Here is a 23,858-nt window from a genome sequence, read left to right as displayed (position 1 = left end):
TGCAATGGCGTGATCTTGGCTCACTGCAACCTCCACCTCCCAGGTGAAACGATTCTCCCACCGCAGCCTCCCAAGTAGCTGGGATTACAGGCACACACCACCATGCCCAGCTAATTTTTTTGTATTTTTAGTAGAGATGAGGTTTCACCATGTTGGCCAGGCTGGTCTCGAACTTCAGACCTCAAGTAATCTGCCCACCTTGGCCTCCCAATGTGCTACGATTACAGGCATGGGCCACCATGCCCGGCCCCTGATAGAGCCTTAATATGTTACTGAGCAAATACTTCAACCCAGTCCTCCTTACAGATAGCTTTTTAGGTTTGCAATCCTGTCTCCAAGATCGTCCCTTCCCTCAGGGCCATAAGAGACTTCCCAGACTGAGCCTTAGGATAATTCCCAGGACTGGGCCTTAGGCTGGCCTGTGTATAAAAGAAAGCCTCAGGGGTTAAGGACCTGTGTGGTGGCAGCTGAGTCACTGGCATTCTCCATCTTTCGTCCTGCAATGCTGGAGTTAGGATGAGTCTTACTTTACAGTCTAAGGCTGTGGTTTTACTTTCTACAAGGACCTCCTTCTTTTGCACATGCTGCTCTGTCTATATGGAATGTCCTCTTCATCACCCCACCACCTTGTGTCTGTACTTTTTCCTGGTTTCCTTTACATCATCCTTCAGGACTTGGATTAAACACGTCTCCCCTGGGAAGCTTCCTCTGACCACCCCTGCGTGCTCCCCTCCCTAGGGCCCCCAGTACACCCTAATGAGGTGCTTCTCACGCTATATTGAAACATCGACTCGCAGAGACTCTTTTATGCACTTCTACATGCCCCAAATGCATAGCACTGTATTGAGCAATAAGAAAATGCTCAGTAAATGTTTGAGGGATGGAAAGCACCCCATCAAATCTGATTCAGGGAAGTTTCTGGAGCAAGAGGACCCAACCAACTATTTATCAGAACCACTATCCTAAAACTACAAGGGGTAGACCTGGCATATAAACACCAAACACCATTTCCAGTACTTAAGCTTCTCAGGATCAATTTTGCTTACTTTGGGGCTGGCTGCTGTGTTCTTTTGAGAAAACTGAGTATCAGGCTGATGACATATTACTGAAAACATCAAGTTATATAGAACAGTTCTCTCCCCCAGGCTCTGTGCATGAAACACTCTCCGTAAGAAAGACATTTCTGTTCTGAAATTTATAAGCTAACAGGTGGACAGCATCTTGACAGGTCACTGGCAAATCTGGGAAGAAGAGAAATTAAACTGAGGGAGTAATGGCTGGGAAACCTTTCACAAGAAGTTTAAAGTGTCTGTAGTTCCCATCAAAACTCCTAACATATTATTTTAATTTCACAATAAGTAAAGAAGGAGTTCAAGCAATTTGCCCAAGATTAAACAGCTAATAACTAGCACATCCAGGAATCAAACTCAGATCTCACATCAAAATTATATATACTTTTAACATAAAGTTTAACATAAAAGATGTAATTTTGATATGCCACTAAGATTCTCAAAATGGCATAATGCCCGTAACGATTTTTTTATTACTCTTTAACACATCTGAGTTTTGGACTTTGAGAGAGCGAGACAAAACTGTGTGTAGAGATTTGTTTTTGGCAGGAGGCTTAAATTAGTCCAGTGGGGTGACTTTCCTGAAGCAATAGTGGAGTTTCAAAAACAACCAAATAATTCATACTTAGGTTGCACCTTGGAGCTCACAAAACCTTTGTATGTGCATTATTTCATTCAATCCTCATAAAATTTTCTGATATAGTAGATACTGGAATTAATCCCACTTTACTAGTGAGAAAATAGTTTTAGATAAGCAGAATATGTGATATTGTACAGTTAATTATGAAACTGAGATTTGAACCAAAGTCTCAAAGTCTTCACTTGCAACCCACTACTATGAACTGAAGTTATGTGATAAAATTAGGTAGCCACCAAGTGGCCTGACTTCCATTTGGCATAACCCATTGTAAGTTGAAATATCATCGGTCAAAAATGCATTTGATCCACCTAACCTACCAAACATCATGGCCTAGCCTAGCCTACCTTAAATGTGCCCACAATACTTACCTTAGCCTACAGTTAGGAAAAATCATTGGACACAAAGCCTATTTTATAATAAAATGTTGGAAGATCTCATGCAATTTATTAAATACAGTGCCCTGTATTGTACATTATTGGTCATTTACCCTCATGACTGCATAGTGGACTGGGAATGCAGCTCGCTCCTAGAGTATCATACATTTTGCTAGCCTGGGAAAAGATCAAAATTCAAAATCCAAAGTATAGTTTCTACTGAATGTATATCACTTTTATACCATCGTAAAGTTGGGCAATTGTAATTCATCATTCCATGGTAAGTCAAGGACTGTCTGTTCTAGCGTTCATACCATGTTGCTGTGATTATCCATGGAGTGCCTGCCTCCTCTACCAGCATGAGCACCCTAAGCTCAAGGACTTTGTCTTACTCATCCTGTACCCCCAACCACTCTGCACAGTGCCTGGCACACACAGAGTGTTCATCGATGCTTGTCAAATGAACACATCCACACGTCCTGGGAGGTTTACAGAAATGCCAGCATACATTTCTTGCAGCTTCCCATCTGCAGCACGACATTGACCTAGGCCCATAACCATTCCACAGATCCATCCTGAAATACCCATCCTTAGCTAGCCACTGCTGGCTCGTGACTCAAACCAGGTGAAGGTCTCAGATCAATGGGCCTGTGGCTGACATTTACAGCAACCGTGAACCTCTACCTGACAGATAAATTCCAAGGGATAACATGTGGACAGAGGCAGGATAGGACAGCCAAACAGTGAGGGTGGTAGGAGGCACGAAGACCCTCCCCAGGCCCATCTTCTTGTCCCCTTCCTCTGCCCTCCAATGGTCTCAGTATTTGGAATAATCATGATAATCATTAGAATCATCAGAATCTCCTCTTTACTAACCACTTACAATGTCAGGCCCTACAGTAAATGCTTCACAGATTTTATTTCATCCTCACAGGAATCTTTCAAGGGAGATATTATGTATGATTACTCTTTTGAATACCACATCTACATATGGAGGAGCTTGTCTATGGTGAACTGTGGGGTAAGTGTTTTTCTCATGGATTTGACCACAAAGAGGCTGGAGTGAACAGTGTGGCCCAGCCCAGAGAGGAAGCTGGGCTTTCCTGATAGGTGCCAATCTTATCCCTGATTCCATCCGAGTTTTCGACACTTATTTCTCTTTTGGTTCATTTCAAAATCTTCCTTTAAAATGCGCTTCGTCTTGTTCCACAGAATGCATTTTTCAAAGTTCCCGAGGAGGTGGTATAACCTAATAGTTGTATCGCTAAATCAAAAGGCCTTTCCCTGTCCCCATCCAGTTATGCCATCCCAGATCCATTTTCTGGCATCTGAAGTCAGGGGACAATTTCACAAAGTTGAGGTGGGCACTAGCTTAGCATTTGGGTTTCAAGTTCTGTGGTTTAGAGCTGATAGGATAGGACGCTCTTCCTCAGTCAGGGCGGGGTCTTTGGCCATTTTGTCTGTTTGTATTTTAGCAAACCTTCCCATTTTGTAGGCTCCTAAATGCCTCACCAAAGCAGGTTTGCATGTTTACCAGAATGGAAGAGAACTGTATCCCCAGGCCACTGTGGTAGGCTGCAGAAAGCAGAATGCCAGACTCTCCCTCGGCAAGAGCTGTCTCCTAAACTTCTCTCTACAGGTCAATATGCTTGAACAGTATAAAATATAGTAACTCTCTTTAAACCGTTATGCCAGAGTACATTCATCTCAATTAGCAATATCTCCTTCAAAACAATCACCTTGGGAAACAACGTATTTATTCAAACAATGCTGACACCCCTCTAACTCTTTTAGCAAGGAGCTGTCTTTACTGTCTGTGACACTTCCTTTGAAAGCCCTCAGTCATAACAAATTTCATCCTTTGAGAATAGATTTGAACTTTGGAAAAAGACAAAAATTGGCTGGAGCCATGTCTAATGAATAAAGTGGGTGATCAAATCTTGTTACATCGTTTTAGGTGAAAAATGAGGCATGACTATAAAATAATGTGACTGGTTTTCCTAGGTGACCCATAAACCGACTGGCTGAAAGATAATTCCCATAGAGGAGTTTCAAAATGCTTTGAGCACTAGACGCACCACTGGAGTGAGCGCATGGTTCCCAGAGTGGCGATTGGACAGGGTACGATACTAATTTGGATATATAAGTTCAAATACGTTTATTAAAAAAAAAAGAAATCTGATTGCTTACCCTCATGAAAATGAAGAAGCTATTCTCCTGGAGAAATGTTGCCTCCTTTTTTTGACAGCCTGATCTGCTATGGACAGAGAGTCTGCCGAGAATGACACACTAATCTCCTGCAAAACGCCTTCGCCGGGCACACCACCCATCCCAGGCACACTCGCCCATCCCAGGCTGGTCCTGAGCTCCCACGGCCATTCCTTTTTCCTTTTGTGTTAGCTTTTACAATATCTAATGGTGACTGTCTGGTTTTGTATGTGTCAACCTTCCCCATTCAACTGGAGGCTGCTTGCGAGTGAGGATATCTTTAACTCTCCAATGCTCAGGACAAGGCGCACAGAAGCATGGGATACTAATTCTACTGCTCCTGACACAGCCCTCACTTTGTTTCTCATGCTCTTGTGGTTTCACTTGGTAAATGTAACTTCCCCTGTATGGCAATCAAACTGGACATTTGGTCCATGTAAAATCTACCCACACAAACATAGAGATCTAAAGTAGACTAATGGCTGCTTAAGGCTGAAGGGGTAGAGAAGCCAGGGAGATTGGCTGCTAATGTAAAGGGTTTCTTTTAGGATCATGAAAATATCCTAAAGTTAGATTGTGGTGATGGTTGTAAAGTTCTGTGAATATACTATATTCAATAAAAAATACTGAATGATTCATTTTAAATGGGTAAATTATATGGTACATGAATTGTATCTCAATAAAGTAGTTTAAGATTCTTCCACAATGGCAATGTTGGTGCCTTGATTCATTTCTAAAGTGGAGTTGGAATAACTGACAGCCAAGGTCTTCTCCAAAAATCTAGTTACCCATATAAAATTAAGTTCTCTCTTCTCTCTGTAACTCTGCCACCTGAAAATGACAGTGATTTTCACCAAATTTGGAAGGAGTGATTAGGATAGTATAAACTGTTGGTTGCTCCCCAACATCAATTCTCCATTTCATTTAGTTTGTCAAATCCCCGATGTTTAGCTTGACAGTTGACACCCAGAATAAGACTGATATTTCCCAGCCTCCCTTGCTGCTAGATGTAGCCTTAGCTAAGTTTTGACTAATGAGACATGAGTGCAATAGATATGTTCAATCTCTGAGAAAGGTGTCCCTTCCTCCATCTTTCTCCCCCTGCTGGCATGTTGGCTGCCATGAAGGTGAGGTGGTGGCCAGCCATCCCGGACCTAAATAAGAGCAACACTCCAGGGAAGGCTGCGCAACACAAGAATAGGGACATGGGTCCCTCTATACAATGGAGTCACACACCAGCCCTGGACTGCCCACACCGAGTCTGCGAAAGGACGGGTTCCATTACTAACAACTTTTAAGTACTTTATTTGGGAACTCTGCTAACAGCAGCCAAAACTACATTTTAACAGAAAAGTTGGTATTCTGTACCAAAACAGAATCTAAAACATGTGGCATCAGCGTGCTTTTTATGGCAAAATTTGTTGCTTCTGATGGCATGGAAGGCAGACCACTGGCCAACCAAATTTGTAGCTCGAGGCAAATGGCTGGGAGAATTCAGAACATGAGTGCTTGTCGATTACCTCTTGCTACAATAAAGACAGGAGCTCGGGGAAGGGCTGGCCATTCTGCAGGCAGAAATAAAGGCAGGTTGGGCTCTGCTAAGGGAAGTTTTTTTTACTGTGGCCTGCAAACAATGCTGCCCAAGTCCAGGAATTTGTGGCACTACAGAGTTGTGATGACAACTATTTGTACAACCAAGTAAAATCAGCTATACAGTAAGCAGCAGGCTTAGCAGAGAAGGCTGTGTCTAAAAATCTTTCCCAGGGCCAGGTGCAATGGCTCACACCTGTAATCTTGACATTTTAGGAAACTGAGGTGGGTGGATCTCTTGAGCTCAGAAGTTAGAGACCAGCCTGGGCAACACAACAAAACCTCATCTCTACAAAAATACAAAAAATTAGCCAGGTGTGTGCCTATAGTCCCAGGCTGAGGCTAAGATGGGAGAATCGCTTGAGCCTGAGAATTCGAGGCTGCAGTGAGCCTGCACTCACCTGGATGACAGAGTGAGACCCTGTCTCAAAAAAATAAAAATAATAAATAAGATATTCCCCAGGATTCTCTGTAAGACAATGGGAACTAGCCCACCACCTAAATCACATTAAGGATCCTGCCTTCATACTAGCCTATCTTTTCCTACTGTCTCAAAACAGCTGTCAGTAATGGAGAAATCAGGGGAGGGACAGAGCATCCAATAAATACAAGTCAAAGTTTTTAGGTTTCAAAACTATCTAGATGAGAACTTTCACTGTGGTTACCAGCACATGGGACTGATCAGAATAGGCCAGAAGGCTACTAAATTTGTGAAGGTACTGTACAGTGAAAAAGCCACGAGCCTGGCCTGCAAAAGCCACCCTGCCTCTTATCCTCCAATGTTCATCAGCAGGAAGCAGGTTACTTAAGTTGTACAGCCCCAAAAGGGCTTTTAGGGCCTACTCTTCAATGTCCACTGCTACATGAGCAGGTGGATAGAGAGTTCCTCCCTGAGGGTAGAACCGGGGTTCCCTTTGGACCTGCTCCACTGCCGGGACAGGAGTGTACATTCCCAGTCAGCACCACGCGACAATGTGAACACTACTATGGCTAGTGACTGCTCTACATATGTAAATATACAACTATACCTCCTCTCTTTACACACACACACACACACACACACACACACACACACACACGAGAGTTATGTAACTCCCTCCCTATATATAGTTATATATAGTTTCATAGTTATGTAGTGGGGATGGAGGGCCTGATCATTTGTCTTTATTTACACAAGGAGCCCCACATGGGCTTGATGGAGAGAACTATGCAACCCCCAAAGCTCATAAACACCGAGTACTGACTAGGTAACTGGAAGGAATTTGGGGTGCCTCCATTGGGAAGGAGTGCTGTGTTTCATGGGCAGGAAGAACAACGGGCATGGCTGTCTTCATGGCCAAAGAAGTAGACCTTAGCACAGATTTCTAGTTTTCCTTCCCTTTCTTAAGGTAACAGAACCACTCATTTTCGGTGGGCCATATGCCTCTCAATATAGAGTCTACATTTTCAGCCCTTCTTGCAAGTAAACATGGCCTGCATGATAGATCTAACCAATGGATTGTGAGCAGCAGTCAGGTATGCAATTTCCACATTTTAAAGGGGAAAGGCACTTTGCCCCATCTTTCCCCTGTGCCCACTAGCTGAAACATGGATGTGGTGGTGGGAGCCATCTGCAACCAGATAGGCAAGGGCAACACCTTCAGACGGCAGAGCAACAGGACTGAAGATGCTGGGTCCCAACATGCTTGTCTTGGCCTGTTGACACTAGAATATGCCACAAGAGAGAAAAACATATTGTTTAATCCACTGCTGTTTTGAGTCTCTGTTACAACAGTTGATTGAACCTATAAAATTGCACAAATTACTTACAGGCTATGTGGTGTACATTGAATTCGCTTTGGAAGGCACCTCAAACTATATTCTTTCAGAGTGGTCCAAATTGATCTATAGAGGTAAGACCAAGCCTTGACAGGGAAATCTAACAGAGATTTCAAATATAAGCCAGGTAGAAAGGCAGAGGGCATAAATGCTCCAAGTTACATGTGTTGAAGCATGACTGAGATGATTCTCATATGTGCAACTCTGAGTAGCAACAGGAAGGTGCAGTGTAGTCACATTGTACAAGTATTTATCTTGTACAAATTTAACTATTGTAAATAGAACTTCCAGGGGGACAAAGAAGAAAAGAGTGAGATTTAAACTGCATGGGCCATTCTGGCACCATTTCACCCAGGGACCACATGCCTTTGCTCAGTCTTAGTCCCCTTGTGCTTCTCAAAGTATGAGCAACTTGAGTGTCCTTCTGCTATCTAAAGACACACCTGTTGTATTACATGTTGTTCTCCAATGTGGTACTTTCCTATGGGACTTTAAGGATGACTCTGACTAAAGTTTCATCTTCCACTCGAACTCTAGGACCCTTCCCACTGTAAATTGCAATTTCCTGTATTAACTAGATGATAGTTAATGGCTTGCCCCCATGGATCCTGGGAGGCCATTTGGTCTTAGGATTCTGTTCTACTGAGTCAGTTTTTTGTTTTTTTTTTTGTGGAACATTTAAAAAAGAAAAACCAATGTGCCTTGAGGTGGATTTTGCCTCTTCTTTTACACTGTGATTTCAGAAACTGGTTTTAACTCAAGCCAGTAGTGAGAAAAGTAGCTTCGACTTACATAGCAAGAAACACATACCACCCCACTCCACATGTTCATTTCCTGCTTAAAACTTTGCCCAAATTGGCATTATCCTCAGCCACTCTCAGTGGGAACCTGGTATTTGGAACACAGCCTAACATCTCTTACATTCTAGGAAGAGTGGGGGCAGGTCCCAGGCTCTTTTCCTGACTTTGTGACCTGGGACACCTGAAAAGTTGTTGTAGACAGGAAATAAGACCATGCATGTGGCAGTATCTTGTAAAATATAAAACGTGGTATATTTTTAGTGCAGTTGCTCCTTGTAGAGTCTGGAACAAAAGTATGGAGCTGGGCGGCAGTGAGAGGAGCCTTCTCTTCAATATGCCAAATTGTCTCACTTCTGGTTCTGCCTGGAACATTCCTCTCTGCTCTTGACCTTCAGGTCTGGCTTTAGTTATCACTTCTGCACTCCCTCTACTGGAACCAGGCGCGCCTCCTCTGTGCTTTCCTAGCCTGCCTTGCCCACCTCCATCGCAGTGCTAACAGTACCGTGTGGCAGGTCTCTGGCTTCCAACATAAACCTTCACTTTAAGACCCAAGCACGTGAGGAATGGGCCTGTATTTTTCTCTGCTGCATCCTAGGAGACCATCATAAAGTTTCACCAATGAGCTCATTTTGAGCTCCCTGCCAGTTTACAATCTTCACGCTTGTCAGTTTAGCCCCTAGATGGCTATGACACCATGCCGATTAAGCCCTCTGGACTCGCACCATATAGTAGCCATTTCAATTCACTCTTGAGCAACACAGATGCTCTGAGCATATTGGAGTACAATATAGGGGACTAATATTTGGTCAGAAGGACTTTTGTCACTTACCCTATAACCCTACATGTGGTGACCTGGGAAGAAAATACTTACTAGGCTGAATCAGTCACACTCAAAGCAGCCAAGAACAAATTCATATATTAGTTGCCAAAATAAGCCATGTGGTATATATGGATAGGAAAACAAAATTTCACCTTCCCTGCATGTCCTTAATGGCAGTTTAAAAAGAAGAAACTAAACTTAAATCTGGGAAGGTTCTTGTATAGTATAGATGGTCATATCAACCTAGCATGGTATAGATCGTTATTTCCCAAAATTGTTCTGTTTGGGGTCCTTTTATAAACTCACAAGACTTATATATTAAAGCTCTAAAAGTCCTACTTAACATTGTCCAAGCTGGTTTCTCCATGCTATTAACTAGGATATTATAACAATCCCCAGAACCACTTGCTCTGGGATATATTTATTTATGGAAAAGACCAACCAGATGAAATATCAGAAGACTGGAGTGCCTGTTCCAACACCATTAGCATCTGGACAAGTCAACCAAATATTTCTGTCCTACCACCTATTGCAGTTCATCCTTCAAAAACACTTTGGGGTACTCATGGAGAAGAAAAAGAAAATCTCTCCAATATAAACATAATTTTCCAAGTGTTTCTGATTCATGATTTAACCTTTATTGGCATGACTTAATTGTCATTCCCCATTGTGTTAATTCAAGGCTGTCTTTACGCCTTGAGGACTCAGCTCAGTGGTGATTTGGAGAAGCTATGGAAAGGAGGACTTCCAACAGCTGAAGTTTAAAAAACAAAACAAAACAAAACCCAGCTTATATCCATCCGCATATCCCAACACTAGGCACAGCCTTCTCACCCTTTCCAAACAACTCCCTATGCTGCCCCTCTGTGATTTCTTTCCCCTTTGAGGACCCCAGGGGAGAAAAGTCTTCTCCACAGTCCTCCCAACTGATGCCCTCAGGTGGCCATCAATTACTTACTTAACATACTCAGGAGCCATTTTTCAAAGGTGGATCCCAACTGTGAACACAGCTTCGAAGTCAACAGAATGACTGGCTACAGTCTGTGTGGGCCTCAAGGGAACTTGGAGGAGAATAAAGGGATCAGTTCAAACTTTCCTCTTTACTTTCTTAGAAGTGTAGCTCACTCAAATCATTCTCCTGAAAGCTCTTCTAAAGTCTGAAGAGGTCCAGACTATACCACTGTGACATAAAAATTATTTTGAACAGCAGTCATTTAAAAATAGACTTTTTACTAAACTCCTTCATCTGTCTTAAAAGCAGCGTGCCCCAAAGGAACTCTGAATTTTCGCAACCAGGGAAGATCGACTCTTATTACCATAACTAAATAGACACTGGCGTAAAACTACCACATATTCCACCTATTCTCTTAAGGGCCGATTTATCTTTCCTAAAGTCATGGTTTCCAGCGAATGCTCTTCTCCGCCTCCCCCTTCCCCTACTGAGATGATATATAGGCCCCCAAGTCTAACTGCCTCCTGTCACATTTTTCTATAAACTCCCACAAATGTCTTTTCGTTGCTAATTTGTCTTTTGCGTTTAATTTGCAAGCCCCCAATATATAACCTAGGAGGGCAGATGAAAAGTTTTCCCCACCCTAGAGTCCAAGAGAGAAAAAAATTATTGTTAAATATTTGATCAATGCTGGTAATACCTCTTATTATCCCAAGATAAATTTATAATATAATAATACTTATACTCCACATGTAAATTGTCATAGTATATTGGGACCCTTCGTACAATAAAATGTATGCTACATTTATTTACCTGGGGCATAATTTCACAACATTAAATGATTATATGTGTTTATCCTTTCCATCTAACTCTTCCTGTCTGGAAGTCTTTTCATGGATATCTGCATGGCTCACTACTTCACTTAATTCAGGTCTCTGCTCTCATGAGGTTTATTGGAGAGGGCTTCCCAATTGCTACATTAAAAAGAGCAGCCCATCCTCTAATGCTGTCCCCCTTTAGAGGGTTTTATTTTTCTTCAGAGAATTTATCCTCATTTGACACGTGTTTATCATCTGTCACCCTCAACTAGAACCCCACAGCTCTGTGGAGCAGAAACTCTGCTCAATTCACTGTTGTATACCTAGTACCCCGAACCTTGTAGGTGCTCAATAAATACTTAATGAATGAGTCACTCTTTCCAAGACAGTAGAGCACTCTTCCCTATGTTATCTTGTTTACAAAAACAAAACAAAAAACCCTTTATTTCAAAAAGTGAGAATGCTTTTCTTTTTATTCTACAAAATTTCAAGAGTTTAAATTTCATTAAAAAAGAAAGAAAGGAAAAAGATTTTTCAGCTAGAGCAAGATATTTTTCTTGAAGCCAAGAAAGAGAAACTCCCAAGCAAGTTGATTTCAATATTTTATGTAACAAAGATTGTTTAGTGAGTAAATGCCTGGCTCTAAAAAAGAGTCCGGCATAATCCCTCTTCCTCACCTCTCTCTGCAGGTCTCCCTCCTGAAAGACAGCCCCATCTTCTATCACACACTATCTGCTCTTCAAGACATAATTGGTGTTAGGTATAGGCACCTCTTCTTTCCCAATTTGAAATGTTCTCTCTCTCTCTGAACTCAGCACTTTTTCTAATTCTGTTCTTTGTATATCTATGTGTTTCTTCTGTCTTATCTCCCCCATAAGATTCTATGCTCCTGGATGGAAAGGACCATAGCTTATCCATCCTGGCATTTAGTGCTGATTCAAAATCAGAAAGTGTAAACAAGGGGAGAACAATTGTTCAAAAGCCAACCAAAATTCATTTATTTATTTTTGAGACAGGGTCTTGCTGTCTCCCAGACTGGAGGGCAGTGGTGCAATCACAGCTCATTGCAGCCTTGACCTCACAGGCTGAATGTGATCCTCCTCCCTCAGTCTCTCAAGTAGCTGGGACCACAGGCGCCTGCTACCACACCAGGCTAAATTTTTGTATTTTTTGTAGAGAAGAGGTTTCACCATGTTGTCCAGGCTGGTTTCAAATTCCTGGGCTCAAGTGACCCACCTGCCTTGGCCTCCCAAAGTGCTGGGATTACAGGCATGAACCACCATGCCCGGCCCCACCATAATTTAAAAACTGTTTTTTTTGTTTTAAAAACAAACAAACAAACATAGGGGTTACAGCATATTAAAAAGTGACTTGAAGATGTTTCTCTGCCAAGTCATCCCTGTTCCAAGGATATCAGGTTTAAAGTAAAGGTAGCAAGGTGCCTCCATCTAACACCAACTACCTGAGTCCCCAAACCTTCCCTCCTGCTCAGTATTTTTTCCTTTCCTTCTCAGGAAATCTGAACTACTATAACCAGAAACATGTTCTTTCAGCAGTGTTTGCAGTTGGACCTCATGAAAGTTCAGAAAAACGTGGTTCACTTCAAGCGGGAAAGACTGGAGTTCCTCCACTATCAGGCAAAGTTTGCAAAGTCCCACTGGTTTGCTCTGAGAACATGAGACCCCTAGCCTCTGAGTCATGTGTTTGAGATCCATTTTGGTGCAGGCATCACTTGACACTAAAAAAGGATCATTTGTTTAGTGTGGGGGTTATTAACTTGGGATGCTTACACCCTCTGCCCCTACCTCAAAAGGTCCTTGGATAGAATTCAATGGGGTCCATGAATACGAATGACAAAATAAACAAAACAATCTTTATTTTCACTAACATCTAACTGAAATTTAGCATTTCCTTTTACTATAAATGTAGGAAACAAACCACAGTATTATTACTACTACTGCTACTATTAGTACTACTACCTAGGAATTTATCAATAAAAATTATAGATATTTTCATATCCTATTATAGCTATCTCAAAATACTGAGATTGCAGATGTCTCAAAACATCATTCGTATTCACCACCACTCTGAAGTAAGGCAGTGTTAGACCCTCCACGAATCTTGCTGTCAGTAAACGCATGTATCTTGCTATATCAAAAATCTGTTTTTTAAATATTTTGATTATACTTTAATATAATTTTCACTTCCTTTGTAATGCTTTGTACTTTGTTTTATTCACTTAAAAATAAAATTACTCTGCCAGGGAACAAAGACTTTGGGAGGTAAGGCCAAGGCAGGCAGATCGCTTGAGCTCAGGAGTTCGAGAACAGCCTGGGCAATTTGCTGAACCCCCATCTCTACAAAAAATACAAAACAATTAGCCACTTGTAGACTCCAGCTACTTGGGAGGCTGAGGTGGGATAATCAACTGAACCTGAGGAGATTGAGGCCGTGATTGCACCACTGTGCTCCAGTTTGGGCGACAGAGTAAGACCATCTCTCAAAGTTTAAAAAAGATATATTCTGAGAAGGGGCTCCATAGCTTCCACAACTGAGTAGCAAAGGAGTCTGTGACAAAAGAATCCCTGTGGCTTGACAACAACAACAACAAATATCATGCTTACTCATAAGTTCCCATGAAGGCGTTTATTTTATTTTGCTTAGGATGGTGGTGATAAGTCATCCTTCGAAATATGCACACATTCATTTACTTGTGAGTTTAAACTCTCCTCAATTTCTAATACTGGTCATTTGCAGATCATTAGACCCAGAAGTGATTTTTAGAGACCAGGAATAGTTTCAACTAAGGAATTCATTGGAATTCTCTTGGACTTTTCAGTAACATGGGCCAATAAATTTCTTTTTCACTTGGACTAATCCAAGTAAGGTTTTTGTCATTTGTACTCAGTTGGGTTCTGACTAACAAAGAACTCCTCTATATTGGTTGGGGCTGCTGAGGATTAGAAGAAGGTGGGAGACCATCTGGGTAGCTAATATCTGCATCAGGCTGGAATAGTGTCCTAATACCAGCAAAACGTTGATAACACACCTGTCATTCAAATAGTTTCCAAGTGAGAAAGGGCTGTAAATATGTTGTAAATATGTTGTTTCATCTAATCCTTACAACAGGCTCTCGGGTATGTATTATCTTTCCCAATCTTTGCAGATGAAACAAAAAAGGATTAGAAATTAAATAACTTGCTCAAGTGAACAGTCTCCAACTCCCTCAATTTGCATTGATTCTACCGAGAATTCCTCCTACCTCACAAACCCACTTTAGGGAACTCCAACTCATTCTTTAAGACTCAATTCAGCTACCACCCCTCTATGGAGCCTTCTACCCTTCATCTTCCTCTCCCAAGTACAGCTCTTCACGTTAAAAACACCTGACACACCCCTCCATCACAACACCTGACACACTGTGCTGCCTGCTTACTCCTGTCTACCATCCCTCCCAGACTATGTCTTTCCCAAGGGCAAAAATATTTTGTACCTCAAGTACAATGTCTGATACAAAGCAAGCACATAATAAATGTTTGATGTGAATAAATTTATTGGTCACCAACTATATGCTGGCTTTAAATCAAGTGCGAGAATACAAAAGTGACTCACAGTTCAGAGCAAATGAACAAGGATTCATTGAATACTACATAGTCCTAAGCATTGCAGATATAGGTAAAACACTGAACTATCTTAAAGAAGCTTACTCTCTAGTGGGAGGCTGTGACATGTAAACGGATAATTTCACTAGAATTTAATATATCTATTCTGGAAGTATCTATGGGAAAGGAGCACTTAATAGGTAAAGAAGAGTGTTGGGGATGAGGTGTCAAGAAAGCTTTCTGAAGATGCTATCTGGACTGAATCATACCACAAGTGGAAGAGTAGCATATTTAAATCCCAGGTAAGTAGAGAGAGTGAACAAAATCAGAGAACAAGCTGAGCACAGACACCTAGCGAACAGTCAATGTGCAGCCCTTGAAGGAACTTCCAAAAAGTGTGAGTAGAATCAGGAGAGCAAGCAAGGCCAAGTGAGGAAGAACTTTACAAGAGTGCAAAATCAGCAGTGCCAAATGCAGCAGAAAGGTCAAATAAGATAAGACCTAAAGTGTCTTCCATGGATTTAGCAACTGGCAAGTCACTAGTAACTTTGGCAAGAGCAATTCTAGTGGAGTAGTGGGGGGGCAGAAGCCAGATTGCAGTGAAATGGGGAGTGAACTGGAGGTGAGAATAAGAAATAGTGAATGCAGAAAGCTTTACAAAGGTTGGCTAAGAGAGAGAAGAGCAATAGGACAATGGCTAAAGAGTGGTGAAGTTTTAAGAACTTTTTTTTTAAGTCTTAACTAATTATTTCTTTCCCACCCCAGACTATTTCCAAATGGACAAATTTCGAGCTAGACACCTAAAATTCCCACTCTGCTGTAAGCTCCTTAAGGACAAGCCTTATGCCTGAATCATCCTTGTAGTCCACACATTTCTCTGAACATGGTATAGGCTCATGATCTGTTGAATGAATGAAATGCAAATTCAGCACAGGTGGTAACTGGAAGATGAAGGGATCTCCTGGGATACAGCTATTGTTTGTTTGTTCTTCTCTCATGAGAATTTGTGCTTGTCTGAAAATTCAGGAGCACAAAGTAAACAAATCCAGGCAATCTTCCCTCACTGATGCTTATAAATGTTTGGCCCGGGGAGGCAGATGTAGATTAGGCGCAGTTTAGAGTTTGGAGCCTGGAAAACAAATCTTTGGGTTCAAGGGTCCCTTCATTCTCAGAAGCTTATCTGTATTGGACTCTCAGAACTGCCATTATAGTTTTTGCAAATTATTTAACCTACCTAAGCTTCAGTGTTCTCGCTGGCAACTTGAAGACACCCATAATAGTATCTACCTTATAGGGCTGCAGGAGGATGAGACCCAGTAAATGAAGTGCTTACCATAGTGCCTGACAAATAGTACTCAATGTCAATAAAATAAGACAAAGTACTATTAAAATGAATAAAAATATCATTTTTGTGAAATTTTAATTTCATAAAATTTCAGGGGATGCGTTCCAGAAAAATTGGGCATAAGTCAAATCTCACTTAAAGTATAGAAAGAAAAGTTGGTCCTCAGAACGCCTTAGAAATGTTTTATAAAAGTGAGTGAATAGGCCCAACTTATCAATCGTACAAATCCACATTTTCATATATCAGATTTACTGAAAAACCTTTTTCAAAAGTTTCACCTAACCGAGAGGACCAATCAAGTCAGTTAACGTTCCTTGGCTGGGGGCAGACCAAGGTGTTGCGTGATTTTCCTGGCCTGCCACGACTGCTTGCTTGCGCAAGCGCGCCTTTGGGTATGTTGTTGCCATTCTAATGAAAATTCAGCTCCAGCCCCGTCCGTGGAACAGATCCCGGGCACCACATGGCAAAGGCCAGATTTTCCAAAAGCCTGCGCCCCAGCAAGCAGGCCGAGCAAAGGACAGGAGTTCGGAACCAAGGCAAACTAGGGGGCGGGGAGAGAAGCTTGGCACCCGCCTGCTCAGATCTCCGGCCTAACGCCCCAGGGTCATGGGTCCTCTCGCCACCCTAGCCTCACAGTGTCGGGCTCCGAGCCAGCGGGAAGCGCCAGTCCCAGCCGAGAATAGCAGGGGACCGGGCGGGATGCGAGGGGGCTCTGGGCGAGGCGGCCGCCGTCTAACCTTTCCTGCTTAAGGGGACAGCACTCTGCGCCGTAACCGTATCTTCCAAGGCGGCAAGGTTAAGACAAATGTCAGAGGCCTCTGGAGGGGCAGGGGGCGGGGGACGAGGAGAGGGAAGGCTGAGGCTGGAGGCGGAGGGTCAGGCGGGCCTTGCAAAGTCAAGCCCGGCTCCGCGCCTCCTCATCCCCCGGGGAGTCAGGGGGTCAGTTCTGCCGGGGCCCGTAGCCGCTTTCCCCTACCCGGAGACTTCCGTCGGGCCTCCAGGCCAGAGGAGCGAGCGCGGAGGAGGAGGAGCGGGAGGTGGGGACCCGGCCGCCGCGCGCGCGGAAGCGGGCAGCCCCGAGCGAGGGAAGGCGCCGCGGGCCTCACGTCGCACACGCGCCAGGGCGCACAGCGGCGCGGGGCGCGCGCAACCCTTACCCCGTTGGCGGCGGCGATGCGGGCGATGAGCTGGATGGCCTCCTTCATGTAGAACCGGCCGTCGCCGCCCACCACCAGCGTGGCCTCCTGCCGCTGCGCCGGCTCCACGGTGGAGATGATACTCTGGATGAAGTTCTCCGCGTAGTTGGCGCTGCTCTGAAACACCTTCACCCGCTTCCGCAGTCCGCTGGTGCCCGGCTTCTGGTCCGGGTACGCCTGGGTCTTCACCGTCACGATCTTCACCATGGTGGCGACTCGCTGCCGGGTATCGGAGCGGCGTTCTCGGCTGGCGGAGGGGCGGCCACTGCCCGACCTGCAGCTGCCCTGCGTCGCGGGTGGGAGCTACGCCGCTCTCTCTGCCGGCGCTCGGCCCTCCTCCTTAAAGGGACAGGGGACTGGGCCCTCCCTCCGCGCCAGCCTACCTCCTGGCAGGTCCTGCGGGAGGGGAAAGGGGAGCGCCCATCACTAGGCCTCCGGTGAAATGGGTGGAGCCTTACTGATTTACTCTTGGCTTCGGAATCCAATCCACTATAAAAAGAGGCCCGCAACTCCTCCCTTAAGTGTTGGGGCAGAGATTGGGGTAGGAACCTGGTTATAGGGCAAGGACGTTAGGCAGAGTGGAAAAAAGTATAGAGTAGAGTGATTTCCAGTGGTTTGCCTAGCGCTTCGTGTGTAAATAGCTTTCTGGAAACCTGCTGGGACGGACAGAAGTGCCGGTCCAGCTCGATTTCGTGACTCATTCTTTCTATTTCTCCCTAAATATGAGGGCATTTGAGTTCGGTAAAGGAATTGACTCCAAAGGTCTGTCGTGACTTACTGCTTTCCGTGTGTTTCCTGCTGCACCGCACACTTGACTACCATTGGTGACGGTGGGTATACAAATAGCTATGACTTACTGTAGTGTTTCCAAACCTTACTAAAGTATGGTTTAATTTTTCCCCTTTTTATGCTTACAAAACTGAAATTCAAAAAATGAAATGCCTTGTCATGGCCACACAGCTAAGTACATGCAGGAGGCCAATTTAGGTGGGTCTGGCTTCAAAACCAGGGCTCTTCCCATGATTTGCCCGCTGTGACACCAGGTTGGCAACTTTAATGTACAAAGAGGACTTGACAAATGTAGGAACAAATGTATGGTAAGGATAAGTATGAATACCATCAAAATTAGCCAGTTATTCACGCAGTAGAAGTAAAGTGATGAAATCAACAAACAAGGCCTGATATAGCTGGAAAAGTTTCACAGAGGATAGCAAGGTCAGCCAGGGGGATTTGATTATTAAGTAAGAATCTTAGGCTTTCTTGCTTTTTGGTTTAGTATCTCCCTTAATTTGGCGAGAGTGATTGTCTCCTCTGTCCAAGAAACGTGTCATTTCAGTGAAGTGGCAAAAAACTTGGCTTTGCAAGATGTGTGATTCTTGGGAAAGTTAGTTAATGTCAATGGGTATCCATTTCCTTACTCTAAAATAAACATGAAACTTATCTTGGAGGATTTTTGCAAGATTTAATGGGGTTTTGTATGTTAGAAATTCTCAGTCACGGATACACAGTAGAATTACTTGAGATGGTTTCTAAATGATCCATGCTCCAGCCCCAGTCCAAACAAATCCAATCATAATCAGCTGATAGAAGTAAATCATCTGACCTGGTGCCTGAAACATAGAGGCCTTCAAATATATTGCTCCCTTTCCCTGATTCCAAAACCAGAGCTTATCATTGACCTGTGAATTACATTCTTTTAGTGGTTAATTGGTATGTCTTGATCAAGCAGGGAGGTGAACAGACCCATAAGAGTGCTGACTCTCAGAAATTAAGTGTTGATATACATGCTGATATAGTACATGTTGTGTAGATACAGTGTGTATTGAGGTAGTCACTATAGATGAGTTTCAGTGGCAAGTAGTATGTGAAAACTGAACCCTGGACTGATAGTAATGATTTCTAATATTTGCACAAGAGTTCACAGTTTGCAGAGCAGTGTAATCTTGTGAATTAAATAGTATAATCAAGCCCATTTTATAGAAGAGAGAATTGAGGATTGAATGATTAATGTAATCCAGGTTATCTAACTCAACAAAATGAAAATATAGTATAGAATCGCTGAGCCTTCAAAATACCTACCTTATAGTTGTATGATTTAGATAGTGAATGTAGAGCTGCTACCACAGTGCTAAGTCATCAATAAATGGTAACTTATGAAGTCATGGGCTCAAATTCAGATCCCATGCCCTTTCTGTATTCTTCAGTGTCTTTGAAAATATGATGGGACTTTTCATTTAAGAGGAATTGATCTATACTTCTGTCACCTCAGAAGTTGTAAAGTTGTAATAATCCGCTTTAACTGCATAACAAACCAGTCTAAATCTGAGTAGCTTAAGACAACCCCCATTCATTATCGTTCATGGTTCTATGAGTTAACTGGCAGTTCTGCTGCTCTGGGCAGGGTTACTGTGGCCCCTTATACAGACCTAACATGATCCCTGTGTTCCTTGCCTCCTGATAATCATGCCTTTATGCAATCCCCTTGTATTACAGATTGAGTATCCCTTATCCGAAATGTTTGGTACCAGAAATGTTTCAGATTTTAGATTGTTACAGATTTTGGAATGTTTGCATTACAATGGTTGTGCATCCCAAATCCAAAAATCCCATTGAAATGCTCCAACGAGCACTTCCTTTGAGTGTCATGTTGGCACTCAAAAAGTTTTGGATTTTGGAGCATTTTGAATTTGGATTTTGGAGCATTTTGGGTTTGCTGTATAACAAATTACCACAAACTCAACAGCTGAAAACAGCACCCATTTATGATGTCACAATTCTATAGATCAGAAGTCCCAATTCTATAAATCAGAAGGTTTGGCCAGGTTCAATTGCCTCTTGGTAATCATGGATATATAACAGCTTATAAAGGTCAAGGAGAAAGTATTTTGACCTTCATTACATTCTTTTTAAGGCAAGCATATCTGTTTAAACTGATTTGTCTATAGCCAGTTGGTTTAATTTCATTGAATTCTTCCCAGAGCCTCAAGATCAGAACCCACCCAAGCTTGGTGCATTCTTATCTCAAGGCTCTGGGAAGAACACCTTGATTTGAAGTCAAGAGCCAAGCTGGCTTCTTATTTGGAGGCTCTGGAAGAATCTGCTTTCAAGTGTTTAAGATAAATAAAAATAGAGGCCCCAGTTTAGATATTTTAAGTCCAACCACCTGTAGTCAGGTAGCCAAAACTTAAGTCATCCTTATTTCCCTGAAACACTTGCTCTAGATATAAACAAAACACAAAATGTCCTTGATGGGGTGATTCAATGAAATTAAACCAATTGGCTATAGACAAATCAGCTTAACAGCTCTGCTTGCCTTAAAAAGAATGTAACAAAGGTCAAAATACTTCCTTCTCCATGTTTACAAACTGTACTGTAATTGCTGTGAGCTGGGCTTCTTGCCACTTTTGGTTAGATGTCTCCCAGTTTGTAAACTGTTCTTTGTATGCACACTGAACTTCAAAAAATTTTTAAAGTTTGATCTGATTTTATTTTAACACAGCTCATTCAGATTGCTGGCAAGATCTATTTCCTTGCAGTTGTAGGACTGAGGTCCCCATTTCTTTGTTAGCTGTCAGTCAGAGTCCACTCTGTTACATTGAGTCCTCATGACTGAATTCTCTAACTCTTCTGCCATCAGCCAAAGAAAACACTGTTTTTTAGAGAGCTGAGTGCTTAGATTAGACGTACCTGGATAATCGCCCTTTGTAACATGTTCATAGGAGTAATGTATCATTATATTCACACATTCTACCTACATTCATAAATTGACTTGCAGAGATTTCCAAGTTTTAGTATTTGGGTGAAAAGCAGCAGAATAAGTCTTATTCCCCTGTGGGTAGCCCTGAGATTGGGAAAGAAGCTATTGGACCTGAAGAGCCCTTAAAGACAGAAATGAGAGAATTACTGGCATTGTGGACCAGTGACCAAGAATAAAACAGGATGATTGTATGCCTGCATAGACATTTGCTATCAAAGACCAGATGTTTTTCCCATATGCTTTGGCACTCTATAAGCAAACTGTACTTAATCATGGCCCGAGATGGGCTATCTCAGTGAAATGAAATAGAAATAAAGATGAATTCTGAAAAAAAAAATTATTTCCTAATCACCTAACTCTGTGAACTGAGATTTATATCTGCTCTCAGAAATCTGAGTCTCCGCCACCTAAACAGAATGAAGTTTTGAAAACAAGTTGTTACAGAAAAAGTAAGTTATCATTCTTGTATTGTTAGATTATGGTGAGGTGTGTATTCCTTTTATCTGTTTTCTAATTCATATTTTTTCATGTTCACATAGTATAACTACTTTTATTAATTCTAATAAAAATCCAAGATGTGGGTCAAAGATTTATCAAAAGATATTTTAAATCAGAATTGCTTATATAATGGAATAAGTAAATAGTACAACATAAATAGAAGAAACAAAATTGTACACATATTATTCCACTTGAGAGATTTTTCAAGAAATATGGACATACACACACATACAAACACACAAAGGACTGGAAGGAAATATACCAAGATGTGTAACAGTGATTACTGCTGGGTTGCAAGATAGGGTAATGTTTATTTTCTTTATATTTTATCTGTATTTTCCAGGTTTTCTCTAGGGAATTTGTATTATTTTTAAAATAATAAGTAAATATTACATTTTTTTCTTTGAAGTGCCTTTTAAGTGGTAATCCTTCTTTCTTTCTTTTCTTTTCTTTCTTTTTTTTTGAGATAGTCTCACTCCATCACCCAGGCTGGAGTGCCATGGCACGATCTTGCCTCACTGCAACCTCCACCTCCCAGATTCAAGCAATTCTCATGTCTCAGCCTCCCAAGTAGTTGGAATTACAGGCACATGTCACCATGCCCAGCTAATTTTTGTATTTTTAGTAGAGATGAGGTTTCGCCATGTTGGCCAGGCTGGTCTGGAACTCCTAACCTCAAGTGATCCACCCGCCTCAGCCTCCCAAAATGCTGCGATTACAAACATGAGCCACCACGCCTGGCCCTCATATTATTTCATTAATGAATTACTCTTTACCATTTAGATGGTATTCATTCATTTATGTATTGATTCATTGACTCTATAAATATGTTTTGAACTTGTACTAAATGCCAGCTCTTTGAAAGATGTTTGATGAAGAAGACAAAATGGTCTCTGGTCTCATAGAGCTTGCAATATGTTGGAGAAGACAGATACTGAATAAGAAATCATAATTGTGATAAGTGCAATGAAGAAGTTTAGGTGCTGTTAGACTGTAAATACAAGGATTTCTCACTGGAGGGAGTCAGGGACAGTATCTTGGAGGAAGTGATGTATAAGCTGAGGGATAAAATAATGAGTAATAGTACTTGGCCAGGTGAAAAAAGGAGGAAGAGCATTTCATTCCAGAAAGAACGTTAAGGGAGGTTTAAAGTACAAAGGAATTTAGTGTCATCAATAACTTGAAAAAAGACAGTCAGTGTAATTGGAGTATAAAAACCTTGGGGTGGAATGGTAGGCCTGATCATATTGGGCCTTGCAGGGGGTGTCAGGTGTTGAAATCTTTATCATAACAGCAATGAGCAAACAAAAGCATTCTGTTTCCATTGTGGCAAAACATACATAACATTTACCATTTTAATGAATTTTAAGTGTACGTTCAGTGGCACTAAGTACATTGATTCACTGTTGTGCAACCATTGCACCGTCACTCCCCATTCCCTCCTCCCTCCTTCCCCTGAAAACCACTATTCTTTGTCTCTATGAATTTTATTACTCTCATATAAGTGCAATCATATTTATCCTCTGTGTCTTGCTTATTTCACTTAGCATAATATCTTCAAGGGTCATTTCTGTTGTAGCATGCCAAAAGGGTTTTTGTTTTTGTTTTTGTTTTTGTTTTTTGAGACAGAGTCTCACTGTCGCCCAGGCTGGAGTGCAGTGGCGCGATCTCAGCTCACTACAACTTCCGCCTCCCGGATTCAAGTGATTCTCCTGCCTCAGCCTTTCAAGTAGCTGGGACTACAGGCGCCTGCCACCACACCCGGCTAATTTTTTTGTATTTTTAGTAGAAGTGGGATTTCACCGTGTTAGCGAGGATGGTCTCGATTTCCTGACCTCATGATCTGCCTGCCTTGGCCTCCCAAAGTGCTGGGATTACAGGCATGAGCCACCACACCCGGCCCAAAAGGGTTTTAATCAAAGGAAAATTGTGATCATAACAGCATAAAATTCTTTACTTTTTATTTATTTTTTATTTTTCTTTTATGTGATGGTTAATACTGACATAACAGCATTTTAAACAGATCACTCTGGCTACTGTGTGAATGAGTAAAAAGAAAATGGTGGATGAAGTGAAATCAAGTAGGCAGGTGGAAAACTGGTAGATGGTACCAGGGAGATGGCTTGAAATGAATAGACTCAAGATATCTTCAGAAAGTAGAACGTTGTACATGGTGATATGTATAGGTTAACTGAAAATACGTGATGTCTCCTAGCAGCCTGGGATTGGGAATATTATAAGAAATACAGTGCTCCTTGACTTAGGATGGCATTACATCCCAGTAAACCCGTTGTAAATTGAAAATATCATCAATTGAAAGTGCACTTGATATATCTAACCTATCTACTGAACATCATAGTTTAGCCTAGC

At 42.2% G+C, this 23,858-nt stretch overlaps 1 protein-coding gene across 1 annotated transcript in view; it reads right to left on the bottom strand.

Annotated features, from left to right (window-relative positions):
* Positions 1 to 17,521, bottom strand: part of PGM1 (phosphoglucomutase 1) — a 68,039-nt gene extending 50,518 nt beyond the window's left edge. The window contains exon 1 of the mRNA XM_012442504.3: positions 17,195 to 17,521. Within this exon, the coding sequence (XP_012297927.1) occupies positions 17,195 to 17,440 (246 nt within the window). The 5' untranslated portion in view covers positions 17,441 to 17,521. The remainder of the gene's footprint in view (positions 1 to 17,194) is intronic.
* Between the last annotated feature and the right edge of the window lie 6,337 nt (positions 17,522 to 23,858).

This window comes from Aotus nancymaae, unplaced genomic scaffold (genome assembly GCF_030222135.1).
Source record: "Aotus nancymaae isolate 86718 unplaced genomic scaffold, 86718_ANA_hifiasm-v0.15.2.pri h1tg000007l, whole genome shotgun sequence".
NCBI classification, from domain to species: domain Eukaryota; kingdom Metazoa; phylum Chordata; class Mammalia; order Primates; family Aotidae; genus Aotus; species Aotus nancymaae.
This window is presented reverse-complemented; position numbering and strand designations above follow the sequence as displayed.